Source organism: Sinohyriopsis cumingii, chromosome 7 (genome assembly GCF_028554795.1).
Source record: "Sinohyriopsis cumingii isolate HCF-2022 chromosome 7, ASM2855479v2, whole genome shotgun sequence".
NCBI lineage: Eukaryota > Metazoa > Mollusca > Bivalvia > Unionida > Unionidae > Sinohyriopsis > Sinohyriopsis cumingii.
In genome coordinates this window covers 34,187,058-34,207,006 of record NC_142967.1, presented here as the reverse complement: position 1 = coordinate 34,207,006, position 19,949 = coordinate 34,187,058, and the positions used below count along the sequence as shown (strand labels likewise).

Sequence of the window (19,949 nt, the reverse complement as noted above, 5' to 3'; positions counted from 1 at the left end):
GGGTCTTTGCAGTTTATTAGGAATAGTAAGTAGAACCAGATTGACCCTGGTCTGCAGGCATATTATGCTACAGCAGATCAGGATCTTAGTTATTTGCAGTTTGACTCGACATCTAAGCGAGTATATATGGTATAGTGATAAAACATAGATGTATCTATGTGGATTTTGAAAGCTAGGTGTTCTGTATACTGTTACCAAGTTTGAAATCAGCCCTGTAATGAACAAATCAAATATGGCATTTCTTTTGTTCCAAGTGCACAATTCAGCCTTTCTCAGCTCACTAATTTATTTGAATACCACACCTCATAACAAAATCCTAACTGATACTGGTTGAATCAATGTTAGCTATAACTTGTCAGAGGAAAATCATTTTTTGTGCTTCTTATTTTGCCCAAACCATAGATTTTGGTAATATTGTCCTAAATTTGTGTCTTTATTCCTTTTACATTATTTGAGCATGCTAATTACTTTTGCTGTCCTTACCACCATTATTACCGCACTCCTCTATTCCATATTGAATAGGGCAAGGTTGCCTGGCTCATACATTTCTTTATAGTATCTTCTCATGTATTTTACAAGATGAGATTGTGAATTGACTTAAGTGTACTAATATATTAAGTTGTTTATTTTATGTTTAATGCAAATACTCTAGTGATCTTTTACAAATATTAAGAATTATATATGGACAGAAGATAGAAGAATGACATTACCTTTCAAAAGTAACAATCCAGCAATGCACGGTATATGACAAAGATTAAATGAGATTGAGAAAGAGAAAGATTACCGATGTGGTACAAAAACAGATGATCATATCTCTCCCATTTGTGTAGTAGGTTGTCAGAATGATACCCACTGTATCTGTCATAAGCTATAAATATTTCCAATCCCTACTGCACTATATCGGGAAAATAACAATAACACAAATATATTTTCCAATGAAATTGTCTTATTTGGATATGACATTTTTAAATGACAAGATAGTAGCCAGTAGTAAGATGAATGACTACATATTGTGAACATGAAGTTTAAGACAACAATATACCTGTATTCAGTAAGCCAGTAGTATGATGAATGACTACATGTTATGAATATTAAGTTTAAAATCACTTTTCCAAAGCCATATATTTTTGTAATATTAATGATGTTCTACATTAACCTCCCACATTAGTATTTTGTAGAATAAAGCTCAGTGTCTTAGATTTTTTATTCTTTGTAAATAATTAAAAAGATGGTATGAGAAAAATTTAGCCTCTTGTCAATTTTTGTCTTGATTAATTTTATATTGTTGGACCAAGACAGTTACTTTTGGTATCCTTACCACCATCAGAACCTCACTCTTGTATTCAGTATAAAATAGAGCAAGGGTTCTATGACCCATACATTTACTTTTACAATATTTTTGATTATGAAGTCACATAGGTGTAATATATATATATATATATATATATATATATATATATATATATATATATATATATATATATATATATATATATAGTTTGGGTAATGGAAATACTCTTGCGATATTTTACAAATTTACAATATTTTTGATTATGAAGTCACATAGGTGTTCTATATATATATATATATATATATATATATATATATATATATATATATATATATATATATATATATTGTTTGGGTAATGGAAATACTCTAGTGATGTTTTACAAATATTAACTATTTATTTTAAATATTACTAAGACATTTTTATACTTACCCATGGATATAATGATTTAGTTGTTTTATGTAAATACATTTTTGTGATTCCTGCCAGTGTTGGCTATGCATGTTGATGAGTATTATCAACTGTACATGGACAGGTGATCAAAGCAATTACATTACCTTTTGAATGTAACAATCTAGAAATGTATAGTATGTGTGACCAAGTTTAAATGAGATTGGGATAGAAGTAGGGTGTAGCCATTGGAACTGAAGCAGATGGGCAAATATCTCCCCTTGGTGGAGCTGGTTGTAATGGTGACACCCACTGCCTCTGTCACAAGTTATAAATGCTTCCACTCCCTGCATTGCCGTAACAAGGAAATAACACTAACATGATATACTTTCCATGAATATATATATTCCTTTGTATGTGAGATATTTAAATGACAAGATATTGCTGAAGAACTACTTATAACAAATGTGAAGTTTAGGTAACAATCTAGCTGTATTAAGTTAGCAAGTAGTGTGATCAAAGACTACTTATTGTGAACATGGAGTTTAAGATGACAATCTACCTGTATTCAATAAACCATTAGTACGTTGTAAAACTACATATTGTGAACATGGGGTTCAATAGGACACTCTACCTATATTGAGTTAGCCAGTAGTGTCATGATTGACCAATGCTATGATGAGAATTTGGATACAGTATATATACTACCGATAGGACATTGAAATGGAATCCAGCCACTTATGGTAAGTTGAGATATTTTTTTTATATTATATTGGGGTGGGTATAGTGATACAGAACTCGCTAAATACAGCTATTAATTATCAAGTAAAAGTTATAAAGTGAATTTTGGTATTAATGTTTATATTTGTATTGTATTAAATGCTACTTGTTCTGGATCTCATTCACTCCTCTAGTGATTCGATCCGTTGTGGAAATATATTAAATATCTTGTTTATTAAATTCCCGAACTCCCGTTTTACCGTTTAAATAAATTTCATTAGTTTCCGGATTTGACTCCGTATTCCGCTTCCGCTATTTTACTTACGCCTGGATTTCCTGAAAATCGTTCAACATACGACACGTTTTAAATCGACAGGACAGGACAAACTACTGTCAAGTAAGACTATATATCTATTCCTTTGTGCTCAGAACATTATTTCGGACTGTTCAATGTATTAATTATTAGTTTACAACCGTCAGATGTGTAATTTCAATGTTTTGAATTGTATTTTCGTTTTCGTATGAACTGGACATTTCGTCACATATATATTTCGTCATGTAATTATAATTTTCCCTCATTTTTTGATCATATTGTAATAGCCCCTTAACTTATTTTTCATTTTACCATTCTACTGTACATCCATTGGGAATTTGAATAAATACAAGCCTCTACACTGAGTTGTCTTTGTTTTCACCTTCGCCAAGTGGGTCCATATGTACTAGGTTGCACTGTCTGGTCCGGCCAGAACAGTAAATTGACAACAACAGTCAACGTCCCGTCGACCCGTGACACTGGAGCACGTTCCATCCGGTAGGCAACACGCTCAACGTTGGAGTCGAGGTAAGACCGCTCCTCACTAAAAGGTGGTAGTAGTGTCAGGGCGTTTTTTAGTCCCCTAAAATCATGGACGACCTCGAGTCTTTACACTCAGAAGAATTGGGTCCAAGAACCCGTACCCTGTCAGAAAAGGGGAGAGAATCCTACATAGAAAGGAGAGACAAATATTCCCTGGACGTGGAATACCTATGGTCCATGCTGGATTCATATTTGAAAAATGCCGATAGCCCGCCTGAAGGGGTCCAAGCCTGTCTTGCCCTGGAGCAAAAAATCATACAGGGAAATGCCAGATATCTGGGTCAGGTCAACGCCTTTACGAGCTTTCTAAAAGGAACTAGGTCAGATGAAAGTACTCAAGATTTAGATACTTTATCTAAGCTAGTGGACGTTCGGAAACGTGCTGTCGATAGGGCGCTAAACCTTCTCAAGGACAAAAGTCAATATGACGACACGAGGTCCATCAAATCACATCATTCTGGGAGCAAAGCTGGTTCCCAGTCGTCAAAACATTCTGACGCCTCAAGCGTTGCCAGACAAAAATGGGCAAAAGCGGAAGCTGCTAGGGCCGCCATTCTCTTTGCCGAGAAACAGGCTGAACTTGAAAGAACGGAGGCCATGACAAGGAAAGAAGCTGCTCGACAAAAAGCAGCCATGGAACAAGAGGCTGCTCGACAAAAAGCAGTCATGGACGAGGAAGCAGCCATTAATGCACTCCGGGAGGCAGAAATTAAGACTGAAATGAGCCTCCTTCAAACCAAGAAAGAGTTAGCCATTGCCGAGGCAGAAGCTCGTGTCTACGAGATGGACGAGGCCGGAAGTCAGGTCATTGAGGATGGTCCACCGCAACGAACGGCGGATTACTCTGACCGGATTAAAGAATACATCAAACAACAAAGTCAGCTCATTGATAAAGGAAACATCGCCGATGTGGAGCCTGTTGAGGTATCGTCTGGTACAATGACCAGTGAACCGCTACATGACGTACAGAGACCAACAGGCGAGGATAAGAACCTTGATTTTCTTTATGGAGACCGAGAACATCGTTCTGTTCACTCTGAGTCGTCCTTTGATGATTATCAGCCGATTACATCTACTCCTGCCAGATTACTCTCCAGTCAAGAGCCAAAATCATCTCAACTCTCCGCAGGCGCACCAGAATTTGTCCCTACTTCACACGCCGAAAGACAAGGAGACCTAGTCCTCTATCAAAATCATAGCTTAAATCAGGACATACAGATAGGGACGCAACATTCAACCCTGCCGAATGCCTCAGCTATGACCGATAATGGGACATCTGAAATGACAAAGGTCTTGTTACGGAAAGATTTGCTTTTCTCCCAGCTCACGCAATATAACGACAAACCTGGATGCTATCATGCATGGAAAGACAGTTTTCAATGTGTAGCCAAAGAACTGAGAATGTCAGACTCGGAACAAATCAACTTGTTGGTTAAATGGCTAGGCCCAAAATCCTCAGAACAAGCCCTAAGCATCAGATCGTCTAATGCAGGGGATCCATCTAATGGATTAAAGGAACTTTAGAAACGCCAAGATCGGAGGTATGGTTCGCCAGAGATAGTAGAAGCTTCTATAAAGAAAAAACTTGAGTCTTTTCTCAAACTCACCAACCGGGACAACGAGAAGTTATATGATTTTTGGATCTACTGTCAGAGGTGAAATTCCTTAAGAAAAAGGATGAAGTTAAGACTCTCCTTGCTTACTTTGACTCGTCCACTGGGGTACGACCTCTCGTATCTAAACTTCCTTACGGACTGCAAGAAAATTGTCAAGCAGAGCAGCCAACTATGCTTCAAAGCATTCCATCGCTTTCCCACCATTCGAGGAATTCCATACCTTTCTTGAGCACATATGCGACCTGAGGAACAACCCCGGGTTCCGACCCGTAGATCTGGACAATCCCACTCAAAAAGGGGATTCTGCAAAAAACACTTATGGAACCAAACCTAAAGTGAGTGTCCGCAGAACAGAGTTGGCAAATCAAAGCGACGATCAGCCAAAAAGTCAACCATTAAGTAACTGCATTCTACACAACACGAGACATACACTCGATGAATGTAGGGGCTTTAAGTCCAGATCCATCGAAGAGAGGAAGAAACTCCTTAGACAACACAACATTTGTTTCAAGTGCTGTGCATCGGATAAGCATGTCAGTCGCGACTGCAAGGCGAAGATCTGTTGTAAGGATTGCGGCAGCAAACAGCATACTACGGCTTTACACGTCAATAGGCCTTCTCCAAGTTTACCTCCCGAGGTTGCGGAAAATCATGGCGGGGAGTTCTCCAAAAACTCCAAGAGGCAAAATGACGAAGACGTACGAACTAAATGTACTGAAATCTGTAAAGGATCTCATGGCAAGTCATGCGCCAAAATCTTACCGGTCAGTGTTTACAACAAAGACAATCCAAATAAAATTCTTAGACTCTATGCTATTATCGACGACCAAAGCAACAGATCCTTAGTCCTGCCAAGTTTATTTGACTTTTTTGATGTCAGATCAGAACCTGAGAGCTACACCCTAAACACTTGTTCCGGTCGAGACACCACTTCCGGTCGGAGAGGAAGTGATTTCATCGTAGAATCCATCAATGGAGGCGTCGAGTTGGAACTTCCGACACTCGTCGAGTGTGACAACATACCTGATGATAAAAGCGAGATTGCAACTCCAGAAGTCGTAAAGTTCCATGAACACTTAAACGATCTTATTGGGTCTATCAGACCAATAGACAGGAGAAAAGAGATTATGCTACTGATCGGAAGAGACTTGGCAGAGGCTCATTACGTTCTAGAACAACGAATAGGTCATCGAGGAGCACCATACGCCCAGCGACTCAAGCTAGGATGGGTCGTCATAGGAGAAGCATGTTTAGATAAGCAACATGCGCCCGATAATGTCAACGTCAGCCGTACTCATGTTTCACCTTCGGGTCAGCCGACAACCCTAGTGCCATGTCACAACTATTTGGAAGTACAGGAGCAACTTTCTAATCCCGCACTAAATTGCAAAGGTAGCGAGTTTGGTTCCTCAGTTTTCGAGAGGACCACCGAAACTATTTGCGTTTCTTTTGGTATGAGAACAATGACATCAATAAGAAACTCACTGAGTACAGGATGAGAGTACATGTATTTGGAAACAGTCCATCGCCAGCCGTCGCAACTCTGGGAATACGTAAGGCCGCTTTGAAAGCTGAACCTGAGTACGGAAGCCAGGTTACATCGTTCGTCTCCAGGGACTTCTATGTCGACGATGGGTTAACTTCTTGCCCAACACCCGAAGAAGCTGTTAAGCTCGTGAAGGACACTCAAAATGCCTTAAAAGACTATGGTAATCTTCGACTTCACAAAATTGCATCGAATAGCCCTGAAGTAATGGCTGCTTTTCCAACAACCGATCTGGCATCTAATTTGAAAGATCTAGATTTAGACTCGGAAGAAAAACCGCTCCAACGGAGTCTTGGCCTAATATGGGATGTCAACGCGGACAAATTTCTGTTTGAACTGTCTTTTGATCAAAAACCAATTACCCGTAGAGGAATCTTATCAACGATCAACAGCATTTTTGATCCGCTTGGATTTCTGTCTCCCGTTATCATATATGGGAAACTCATCCTTCGAGACATTGTCTTAGAGACCATAGATTGGGACGAGCCCGTATCTGAGGAAATTGCCTCCAAATGGGAGTCTTGGAAAAACGCCCTTGAACCACTTAAAAACTTGAGAATATCAAGGACATATGTGCCCGAACTTAGCAAATGCATCACCAGGGAACTCCATGTCTACTCGGACGCTTCAGAGAAAGCTATTTCCGCCGTCGTTTATCTTCGAACGAAAAACGTCAATAACCATTATCACGTAGGATTTGTTATTGGAAAGGCTAAAGTAGCCCCCCAAACTGGAACCACGATTCCAAGAAAAGAACTTTGTGCCGCGGTCCTAGCTGTGGAGATAGCTCAGTTTGCTATTGAACATCTAGACATCAAGATAGACAATGTTCGCTATTACACCGACAGCAAGGTCGTTCTTGGTTACATATGCAACTCAACTAGGAGATTCTATGTCTATGTGGCGAATAGAGTTGAGAAAATTCGCAAATTTTCAGATCCCGATCAATGGAATTATGTTCCAACGGATCAAAATCCTTCAGACTCTGCAACGAGGTCGATACAGGCTGTAGACCTTCAAGCTAGCAGTTGGCTCAATGGACCCCAACAATTATTTGAGTCGACTCCTCAGCAAGGTGAGACCCATGAGCTCGTAATGCCCAACGACGACATCGAAATTCGCACGGCATTTACCACCGTCGACCCTACGAAGGTAAATTCATCATGTAGTGGACTAGGAACCGCCAGATTCGAGCGTTCTTCGTCATGGAAGAGCCTGATTGCGGGGATTAATCACCTTCAACTAATTGCTCGCCAACGGAAATGTGGGAAATCAGCTGACTTTAAAGTATTGTCAGAAAGCCAAGTGTCAAAAGATCTCATCTTGAGAGCCACACAGGGCGAATTCTACGGCAACGAAGTGGCCGCACTTCAAATGGGAGAACAAATTTCCAAACGCAGCCCGCTAATCAAATTGAACCCAACATGGTACACTACCCGGAATATTCTACGGGTAGGGGGACGCTTGGAACACTCCAAGGAAAACCTTGAGACTATAAAACCCATAATTGTACCTGGCAACAGCCCCATCGCAACCCTTCTGGTCAGACACTACCATGAGAAAGTGAAACACCAGGGCCGTCACATCACTGAAGGTGCCATCAGGTCAGCAGGATACTGGATTACCTCTGGTAAACGCCTGATATCCAGCGTCATACACAAATGTGTAATTTGCAGAATGTTAAGGAGGGAGCCACAACACCAAATTATGGCTGACTTGCCTTCGGATCGCCTCGAGCCAGGACCTCCCTTCACCAATGTAGGTGTTGACGTTTTTGGACCTTGGGAAGTTCTCACAAGGAAAACCAGAGGCGGATCGGCTAACTCAAAACGTTGGGCCGTCATGTTTACATGCCTTGTAATAAGAGCAGTTCACATCGAAGTCATCGAAGAAATGCCATCATCATCATTTATCAACGCTCTTCGAAGATTCCAGGCTATCCGTGGACCCGTGAAGCTTTTCTGCTCTGATCAAGGAACAAACTTTATCGGAGCCGTTGATGACTTGAAAATCAACCACGGACCAATAAAAAACTATCTGTTGGAGAACAGGACAGAATGGAAGTTCAATCCACCCCATTCTTCACACGTGGGAGGCGCATGGGAACGTATGATTGGCACCGCCAGACGGATTCTTGACGCCATGCTCGCCGAATCGCCGAGCAGGAAATTCCTCACTCACGAAGTTCTCAGCACATTTATGGCTGAGGTCTGCGCCATTATCAACTCCAGACCACTGACTCCTGTCTCAACGGATCCGGAGAATCCTCTTGTTCTGACACCAGCGATCCTCTTGACGCAAAAAACCGACTACGCTTACAAGTCAGACGAGTTGGGAGATACATGTCCCGCAGACTTGTATCGTTCTCAATGGAAGCGAGTGCAAGCTTTAGCTCAGACCTTCTGGTCACGTTGGAGGAAAGAGTATCTTCCGTCACTTCAGAACAGGAGAAAATGGACGGTTCACCAACGGAATCTAACCGAAGGAGACGTCGTTCTTGTGAGGGACAGTTCGGTGTGCAGGAATCAGTGGCCAGTTGGTATTGTCACAAGGGCAATAAAAGGATCCGATGATCACGTCCGAAAGGCAGACGTCCGGATCGTTGTTGGTGATAAATGTGAACCTAAAATTTACACCCGTCCGATTACCGAACTTATACTTCTTATTGACTAAAGACATTCATTGGATCATCGTTCATTCGTCATCGACATTCAGACAATTACCGTTTTTCCATTTGCATAACTGTTGGATAGGAATCCATTCATGTGACATTCGTTGGGTTTACGTTTTATTCGCATATTCGTATTTCTTTATGTCTTGGATATATATCTGGGATTTATGTGCTTTATTTATTCACATATATTAATTTGGATTACTGTGTATCCACAATATCGTTTTATATACTAAAATAGAATAAGTGGTAGTGGTATCTCTATAGATACCAGGCGGGGAGTGTTCTGGATCTCATTCACTCCTCTAGTGATTCGATCCGTTGTGGAAATATATTAAATATCTTGTTTATTAAATTCCCGAACTCCCGTTTTACCGTTTAAATAAATTTCATTAGTTTCCGGATTTGACTCCGTATTCCGCTTCCGCTATTTTACTTACGCCTGGATTTCCTGAAAATCGTTCAACATACGACACGTTTTAAATCGACAGGACAGGACAAACTACTGTCAAGTAAGACTATATATCTATTCCTTTGTGCTCAGGAACACGTTTTAAATCGACAGGACAGGACAAACTACTGTCAAGTAAGACTATATATCTATTCCTTTGTGCTCAGGAACATTATTTCGGACTGTTCAATGTATTAATTATTAGTTTACAACCGTCAGATGTGTAATTTCAATGTTTTGAATTGTATTTTCGTTTTCGTATGAACTGGACATTTCGTCACATATATATTTCGTCATGTAATTATAATTTTCCCTCATTTTTTGATCATATTGTAATAGCCCCTTACCTTATTTTTCATTTTACCATTCTACTGTACATCCATTGGGAATTTGAATAAATACAAGCCTCTACACTGAGTTGTCTTTGTTTTCACCTTCGCCAAGTGGGCCCATATGTACTAGGTTGCACTGTCTGGTCCGGCCAGAACACTACTGTTGATGTATAATCCAGATTATTTATTCAATTTTTAAATTATCAAATATTATAAAGAGCAATTATTAAAAATCAAAAATTAATATGGAATGGGCTGAATATTGAAACATTTACTTGACTTTATGAAAAACAAAATATGTATTTTATCTCAATCATGATAATTATACTTTGTAAAAAAAAAGGGCCCAGTCCAAAAGCAATGAAATGAAGATATAATTGTTTATATATCAGGGCAAGATTTTTTTTTAAATCTGTTAGAAAACTTGAAATGTTGTTTAAAAAATGTGAGGACCTTATCCCCACCTGTTTTTAAACCCAAAATTAATAACATTTGTATACTGGCATTAGATTCGGGGGGAGATAATGATAAGCCAATTAAGTGGTTAAGTGTGTTATCATTAGCATTAGTTTCCTCCTGAATCAAGTACCATGGGCATTGGCAGGGATGGGGGTGGGGGTGAACCTAATATAAATGTCTAGCCAGAACATACCGCGTAGTAATTGTAATTTCTGCCATTTTCGACAGTATTACACTGTTCTTTTTTCTTATACTTTATTGGTGCTAAATGGATTGCCACGTCTGTGTCAAGAATAATTATTTCGAATTTCCCTCCTGTCGTGAAATATCTCATTTGGAATGTTTCTTATTTTATGTAAATACATAAGGGTCATGACCGGTACGATACGCGTACAATATAGTAAATGAGCAGATTAGCTGAGATAATGTACATAATTTTATTTTCCAATGAGCGCTAAAGAAAATAAATAATTACATTTTAATTTTAATATGGATGGTTCTTATTTTCGGAATTCATTGTTTGTATACGTAATACCCATTAGTCACATTCACTTCGAAGTAGACCGGAAATTGAGCCAGGGAAGTAGTGCCTGTGTGTGGAATACACGAAGAAACGGATAAACGTTTCGCAAAATTGGCCCTTCAGAATCAGTAAGGTTGCTTAAATGGTAATGGATGAAAGGTGGGGATTGTCTTCTTTACAGTGGTGTACGTTATGAGTGACTGAATTCGTAGATAGTATCGGAAAATTAGATCGGAGTCATCGAGGGGTCAGATTTTGACCGGCGAGAGTTAGGTACCTTGTGTTCTATAGTGAGTATACGCATTAGTTTCCACAGAATCAAGTGCCTGTGCGCCTGATCCAGTGTAAACGTACTTACAAAAATGGTACTAACATTTACCTCGCTTGGCGCTCAGCATTAAGAGGTTAGTGTTAGGACTGATTGGCCTGGTGTCAGGATAATGTGACTGGGTGGGACATCGTGCTACATGTCTGTGGCTTGATGCCCCAGTGTTAGACATCACTATAAACTACCACACTGCAGACATCGTAGCGATATAACTGATTTTTTTTTAAAGCTTCGATAAACATCCAAATCACACACACACACACACACACACACACACACACACACACTGTTTACACATATCTTGCTCTCTGTATACATACATAAACTGAACTGACTGGCATCCTACTGGCTCAAACCATTTCCAGACAATACCATTTCTTTTAACTCTTGAATATGTCAACTTAGCCACTCCAGCAACAATACCAGGCATACAATTTGCACCATTTTCATTCAGGAGAAAACAGCCACCATTAGAATATTTTGTAGGAGATGCAGCGAGAAGAAGAAATCAAGATGGCAGTCACAGGGGCTCGTATCGTTGCTTACAATTTACCTGGGGGCCCGAGTGGCCGAGTGGTCTAAAGCGCTCTTCGTTACGGATCACTGCCATCTCACCTCTGTCTGCGGCGGTTCGAGTCTAAGATTCAGCCAATGTGGGTATGTGAGAAAGCTTGCCAGTAGCTTCTCGAGGGTCGGTGGTTCTTTCTGGGGTTTTCCCGGGTTCTTCCTCCACCATTAATACTGGCCGCCATGTATAGCCTATCGTGTGCTGAAAAATGGCGTTAAACCCCACAACAACAATTTACCTGTCATACATGCACTATACAATAACTACACAGTGCATGTATGACAGGTAAATTGTAAGCAACGATACGAGCCCCTGTGTTGACAGTATGGTGGTCAGAGAAATATGAAAGTGAGCTTATATAGTAAACTTATGCCACAATCGTCTAATTTAAGCTGGAAATTAAATGCTAGGCCTGATCGGTGGGGGTGTGGGGGTGGGGGTCATGATCCCTCCACCCACCCGCTATAAAAGCGTACATACACATACAGTCACTTGACACTTGAAATCTGATCATCGTTTTCTTCTTGCGCACATTTATTGGGTATTATGCACACTTTCAGCAAACAAACATTTCCATTGGTGCCCTTTCGAGGAATGTCAAAGCCCTTTTGAAATTTTGGAAACCCCCTCCCCCAAACACTTGACCTGATCCGGCCCTGAAATGTATGTTAATATAGAGCAAAGAACACCAAACATACATATACTATCTTGAAGGTCGATGTCTTTATTTACTTATTCACCAATCGCTAAATTTAAGACCCGTTATACCGTAGCACTCTAGTAGAATTATTATGAAATTGTATGTTCAACTTCCAGTTTCAAACCTTGCCTTTGATTACTTAAGTTAGCTACTCTTTTCAATAATTTAGGTATCTTTTTGTACGTTAAAAGTTTCAACGAGCTATTATTATACGTCTTCATCTTCAAAGCTATTTATTACACAAATAATATATAACAATACTAACCAGCGTTCTCTACATGTATGTCCTTCGTACTTTCGAGGTCCTAGTTGTCAACGGATTTACATTTTACGGAAAGAGAAACATTGGTTATTATATAAATTAAGGACACAATAAAATATTTGAATGTGTAAAACATTGATAAATTTTTTTTTATAAATCTAGTGATCTATAATACTTTTTTATATTAGTTCTATGATTTATTTATTAAGTTTGTTCCGTTTATGTATTCTTTACCAAACACAGATTTAAGATAACGCTATTTTTAACTACAGCTCGATTTCTTTTCGAACCCGTTTCGTAAAGTTGAGTATGTTATGTCTTAACAAGGAATTTGATTCGAGATAAAATAAATGAAAAGAATATCTTTTTATCTTAAATCAATTCAATATACCTGCTCAAAATTTTTCATTAACTTTGAAAAAATAGGAAGCAATTTTAGAAATGTCGCCTTAATAGTTATTCACTGACGATAGGAGAAAACACAACCTTAAGACACGGTTAAATTTTTGCATAATAATAATTAATAAAATAGTGTATATCTTGCATCAAAATTTCTAAATACTAGTTACCGATGATATTGTGATACATCTACTGTCTCCAACATGACTACCCAGTGACAATGAACTGTCGCCGTAATGACGGTTTCGCTGTAAGACACACACACACACACACACACACACACACAAATACATACATCTGAAGACCCATTTTTCATATTTTGATTCCTACATCTTCGTTGGTATTTTGCTCAGCCAATGACAGTGAGGTGTTTTGAAAACAAGGAAGGTAGAGTAGCATAACGACCATGTCTGGTAAATAACTCAAAGAAAAAGTCTCTTTGCTGGTTAAAATACCAGATATATGTCATATTATGGTACATAAAAAATATATTGTATCTCATGAAAATGTATCGTTTTATTGTACCACACAATTAAATATAACCTGTATTAACGGCGCAGAAGAAAATATTCTCTCTGTCTCACTCTTTGTATCACTCTCTTTCTGTGTCTTTGTCTGTCTGTCTCTAGGTATGTATGTATGTAGGTATGTAAGTAGGTATGCCTGTCTGTCTATATATACTAAAGATACATCATTTTAACACACATACTAAATATACGACTTATATATAATCTAGATGCTGGTGAAACAAAATTACTCAAATCATATTGTGCTACACTTGTCAAGATGTTAATTTATACAATAACACGAAGCAGATTTTTTAAAAAAAATATTTGTATTGACTAATTTACCGACACGATTATTTGCGTACAAAAAGTGATGACAAAGTCTTATCTTCTTTTGCATTCCAAAGTCTTTGCAATGATTCTTATCCTGCATGAAAAATGCATTGCGAGTATCCTCGTCCCCAGTCCTATGACTAGAAGGAATTTGTTGTAGAAACTAATAGTCACTATCTTCGCAGTTAACCACAGGATCATTGATGGTAACGTATCTCTCTATAATGCATGTCAGTTAAATATTGGGGCCCCGAGTGGCCGAGTGGTCTAAAGCGCTCTTCGTTACGGATCACTGCCATCTCACCTCTGTCTGCGGCGGTTCGAGTCTAAGATTCAGCCAATGTGGGCATGTGAGAAAGCTTGCCAGTAGCTTCTCGTGGGTCGGTGGTTCTTTCCGGGGTTTTCCGGGTTCTTCCTCCACCATTAATACTGGCCGCCATGTATAGCCTATCGTGCTGAAAAATGGCGTTAAACCCCACAACAACAACAACAACAGTTAAATATTAACACATAGGAGAAAACTTCTCCCCTTCTCAGCTGACCTATATATATTTACCCTGATATAATTAGCTATTTAAATTCCGTCTTCCTTGTCAACAGTTACGTAAAGACCGCACGAGTAGTCACTGTTATAACAGTGAGGCATATTTGATGTCCTTCAGAACTAATTCATTCATTACTTACATAAAAATATTATTATGTGACCGAGAGATGAGCGAATTATGTGAATTATATGGATTATTTTTAACTTGGCTTTTCGTGATTTTTTTAAAAGTTTTATTTTTGCATCCCTAAAATAAAATTAAAACAGTTTTCAAAGAAACAGCTTTGCCATTTTGGAGCTGGTAAGGTTACTAATCCGATATCACTTTGTATTGATTACCTTTGCTAATGGGGAAACAAACAAAATACATCGCGTGTAAGAATGAGAGGTTGAGAACAAAGAAAATGGAGAAATGGACTACCTATACCGACTGGGACAGAGTGAAGATGAGAGTCCAATAATAAAAGTCAAATGAAAAAAATCACAGGAAAATGTAACGGAAAATGCACAAATTATTACAAAATTTAATTAGACAAAATATGTTTATCGAGACATTTTGGAGCAGTTATTTGATACCTTATGTTTCATCATTTAATTTTTTAGTTTATACTATTGTTATAATCAAATCATTATTTTTCTATGCATATGAAAATAGAAGTCATTAACGTCATGTGCAAGGAGTAACATATTTGACACAGGGACATTGATGAAAGTTGCATCATTATCATTCAGGCATGCACTGAAAGCAATATGCTTAAGTTTTATATAAAAGCCAAGGTCATAGATGACAATAAAAACAACAACTGCTTTATTGTATCCATGTCGCAGTCTATATATGTCTGTTCGTCTCTTATGTATGTATGGATGGATGGATGGATGGATGGATGGATGGATGTAATGCATGCATGCATGTATGTATGTATGTATGTATGGATGGATGTAATGCATGCATGCATGTATGTATGTATGTATGTATGTATGTATGTATGTATGTATGTATGTATGTGTCCATTTGTGGTTTGGTCATTGAGAGAGAGAGAGAGAGAGAGAGAGAGAGAGAGAGAGATTCATAAGTAGTCCATAGTTAACTTTGAATTGTGATACCGCAGTTAAAAATAAATTAATATTATCCATACCACTACTATCAAAATAATTCGAAACGTAAAAAGGACGGGATATATTTGTGTTGGAGTGTTTTGTTGATGTCATCCATGAAATGAACTTGTAGCTCTTGATCCAGTGTAAACGTACTTAGTTCAGATTTAAAGCATCAGCAGCATCAACAAAAAAAACAAACAACAATTACTACAAGTACGACTGTAATGAGAGCTGCGAATTCATGACGTTTTGTCTAGTACCCAATTGTGTCGCTTCAGTGGTTGCAACAAAGTACGAGTTAAGCAGGGACGTATTAACTATTAAGCAGACTAAGCACGTGCTTAGGGTACCAGGGCCAAAGGGGGCACCACAAAGTTGAGAAAAGGGTGAAAAGAGAAATCAAAAAACGAATGAAGATTTGTATAAAAAAAAATAGATAAAACTAGTGCAAATTGATCATAATGTTCTGTTTCTTGATCATGGTGCACCCTAGGGTTATCTTCCCAGGTGTACGTGGAAAGGAGGGGGGCACCAAGATTTGTCAGTGCTTAGGGCACCAGTGAGCCTTAATCCGCCCCTGGAGTTAAGAAATGCAGCATACGTTATGTCGAAGCATTGTCATTTTGTTCTGAAATCTAAGAATTTATGAACTGATGAAAATGTATTTGTCGTGATTTTGTTGTATTTTGCAAAGCTATATCTGTAGCGAAAATCAGATGTCTCTACGTTCAACACGGAATCAAGATCAACGAGCTTTGCATATGAACGATAGAACGTGAAATATAGCATAAGACGACATGAAATGCATTGAATCAATCGTTCTAAAGTCAAAATTGTCACATAATACACGTTGGCAAGGATATATGAACTGTGCGAATTATAATGTTATATATGATAGAGACGAAAATAAAACAACACACACATACACACACACACATGCATACATCTGAAGACACAGTTTTCATATTTTGATTCCTATATCTTCGTTGGTCAAAACATGTCTCGATATTTTCGAAACGTATTTCCATCATGCCAAGCGAGGACCTAATATCCAAGTAGCCGATCACTACCAACTCAACCCTTGTCCACAATGGTTCGAAGCTAATGCTTGGCCAATGTGGTTATGAGATACATCTTGCTAGTAACTCTCGTGGGTCGGTGGTTCTCACCGGGTTTTTCCTCCACCAGGCATTACCTATCGTTCGCTGGAAAATGGTGCTAAACCTAAAACAAAAGTATCATGCAATTTGACGTTTGATTGTGTCTGCCTATCGAAGTCAAATATGGAACACGAAAACCGCGTACGTTGTGCATTAAAACGGATAAATGGAAACTGCTTTACCTTTCACATATGGAGATTATTTTTATTTTCTAAGAAAGCTGCCGCGACGTCGTTTGAACCCTTAAGAAATTATTTTGCATCACTTTCTTGACAATAGTGACAAACCAGCTTTTGACGCATTGCTGCACATGATTAAGTATGCGATCAGATACAACAAACTTATGCATAAATTGTTAAAAATGTAACTTTAATGAAACTGCTTCAGTCATCCCAATCCTAAAGCTCACTTAAACCACGGATAATATTTTGCTCATCCAATGACCGTGAGGATGGAGTAGCATAACGACCATGTCTGGTATATAACTCAAAGAAAAAGTCTCTTTGCTGGTTAAAATACCAGATATATGTCATATTTTGGTACATAAATAATATATTGTATCTCATGAAAATGCATTGTCTTGTTGTACCACACAATTAAATATAACCGGTATTAACGTAGCAAAAGTAAATATTCTCTCTCTGTTTCTCTCTTTGTATCACTCTCTTTCTATGTCTTTGTCTGTCTGTCTCTTTCTATGTATGTATCAATGTATGTATGTATGTATGTATGTATGTATGTATGTATACTAAATATACGACTCATACATTATTTTAACACACATACTAAATATACGACTTTATATATAATCTAGCTGCTGGTAAAACAAAATTACATCATATTGTACTACACTTGTCAAGATGTTAATTTATACAATAACACGAAGCAGATTTTTAAAAAAAATATTTGTATTGACTAATTTACCGACACGATTATTTGCGTACAAAGTGATGACATAATCTTGCCTTCTTTTGCATTCCAAAGTCTTCGCAATGATTCTTATTCTGAATGAAAAACGCATTGCGAATATCCTCGTCCCCAGTCCTATGACTAGAAGGAATTTGTTGTAGAAACTAATAGTCACTATCTTCGCAGTTAATCACAGGATCATTGATGGTAACGTGATTCTCTATAATGCATGTCAGTTATATATTAACACATAGGATAAAACTTCTCCCCCTTCTCATCTGACCTATATACATTTACACTGATATATTTAGCTATTTATATACTGTCTTCCTTGTGAACAGGTACATAAAGACCGCACGAGTAGTCGCGCTTATAACAGTGAGGCATATTTGATGTCCTTCAGAACTAATTCATTCATTACTTATTTACCGATAGATGAGCGAATTATGTGAATTATATGGATTATTTTTAACTTGGCTTTTCGTGATTTTTTTTATAGTTTTATTTTCGCATCCATAAAAAATTTAAAACAGTTATAAAAGAAATAGCGTTGCCATTTTGGAGCAGGTAACGTTACTACTCCGATTTACAAAATTTAATAAGACAAAATATGTTTATCGAGACATTTTGGAGCAGTTATTTGATAACTTATTATTCATCATTTAATTTTTTAGTTGATACTATTGTTATAATCAGATCATATTTTTATCTATACACTTATTGTGTAATCAACATGGTATACTGGTTTATGTTTTAAAGCATTGCTGGTTACATTTAGCATATCTGAAAATGAAATAATAAAAATATATTACTACATTAATAATAATGAAATAATAAAATTATATTACTTAACTCCTGGCTTATTTTACTTGTTCTCAGTCACACTAAGTTATTTTGATTTTAGTATCTGTTTATGACTTTTCTTCCTGTGACTTTTGTCTTATTTTACTCCTGTGATATTTTTTACATACATCAAACTGAATCTTTTTTTATGACTTTTTAAGTGCGACTTTTTTCCGTTAGGTGAGGATGGTAGTGACAATGGCTGTGCTGCGCCCTTTCAGTTTCCCCACCCCTAACCCAATCAATGAGTTTTAAAGCAATGAAAATTTTAAACATCCTCTTCCGGTAAGTAACGAAACGACCCCATTAATGTTTTCTAGTGATACTGGTGTTACACAAATATTAAGACTTTCTTGAGATGCCTTAACAATTTGAAATGAATTGATGCTTGGAGTACTCACGTTCTACCTCTTGTTAGTAACAAACATGTGCTATCTTGTATTTGATTTATTTTGCATTGCATTTGCAATGATTTGCATCGTTCAGCTTGTAGTTGTTACGTTGGTGAAACATATTTAACCGAACAGAACTAATATAACATAATTGTATGACATATTAAAAGATGCCTGTTACACACATGAAGAATAGCGTGTTTTATTATACGTACATACATACATACATACATACATACACGGTGTAAATACTTGATCATGATAAACAAATTGAAAAGCTTTAAGTAAAATGCAAACATTGTCTGACTGGATTTGATAATTCACCCTGAATACAGGTAAATCAATTGCACATTGATAAAAAAAAAATAATTGAAAATCCCTTTCCTCCAGCGTGGCCGAAACAAATATACGAATCGCATAGGTTGTTATGGTGATTTGCGTAGACTACCTGGATTATTACCAGGGTAATACAAGTTGTTTCATTTGATCGAAGTAATAACTGGTACACATATATTCTTTATCAGCCTTTTCTTCTTGTCTCAGGCGCGTCGCAAACTGACACGAAAACAAGTGCTTCGTACATGGAGTGTTGGAGGATGTGGTGGAGTTTGGGTTAATACGTGCAGGGACAATTTGAAATATCATTTACAGCTTAAAATTTCTAATTTTCACTAACTCTCTTTATATTTGTACACAGGTATGTGGGATACATCGAGGTGTTTTTTTGGTTAATAATGGGGTGAAATGAACGTATATGTTTACAAACTGTAACATAGACACTTTGCATTATTTTCTTGAGCTTTGTTAATTAATAATTTCGTAATACCTGAATGATTCCTGGCAAATATAATTCTAATCGATATTGGGAAGAGGTATATACATGTAATATATAATATATATGTATATATAATAGCAGTAATATCATTTTATACGCGATAAATCTTCTTGTTTTAAACTGTTACGATGTAATAACGCGGGTATGCAATTGACAATATTATTCTTGTCATATAGAAGAAACAAACCATTTAATCAAGATCTCTCTCTCTTCTTTT

The 19,949-nt window shown here is 37.6% G+C and overlaps 1 protein-coding gene and 1 long non-coding RNA gene across 2 annotated transcripts; both read left to right on the top strand.

Moving 5' to 3' along the window:
- The first annotated feature begins 6,368 nt into the window (after window positions 1-6,368).
- LOC149795000 (uncharacterized) lies at window positions 6,369-9,092 on the top strand. Its single transcript, XM_089963742.1, has one exon. The coding sequence runs from the start codon at window positions 6,369-6,371 to the stop codon at window positions 9,090-9,092; it is 2,724 nt and encodes a 907-aa protein (XP_089819868.1).
- A 1,804-nt stretch (window positions 9,093-10,896) lies between these two features.
- Window positions 10,897-19,904, top strand: LOC149794999 (uncharacterized). Its single transcript, XR_016422079.1, has 3 exons — window positions 10,897-10,983; window positions 18,686-18,790; window positions 19,441-19,904. It is a non-coding gene; the product is annotated as an uncharacterized LOC149794999 (long non-coding RNA).
- Window positions 19,905-19,949: the final 45 nt, after the last annotated feature.

Bases quoted from the DNA above. Each gene is read 5' to 3' on its own strand.
- LOC149795000 (XM_089963742.1), top strand. From the start codon at position 6,369: ATGAGAGTACATGTATTTGGAAACAGTCCATCGCCAGCCGTCGCAACT.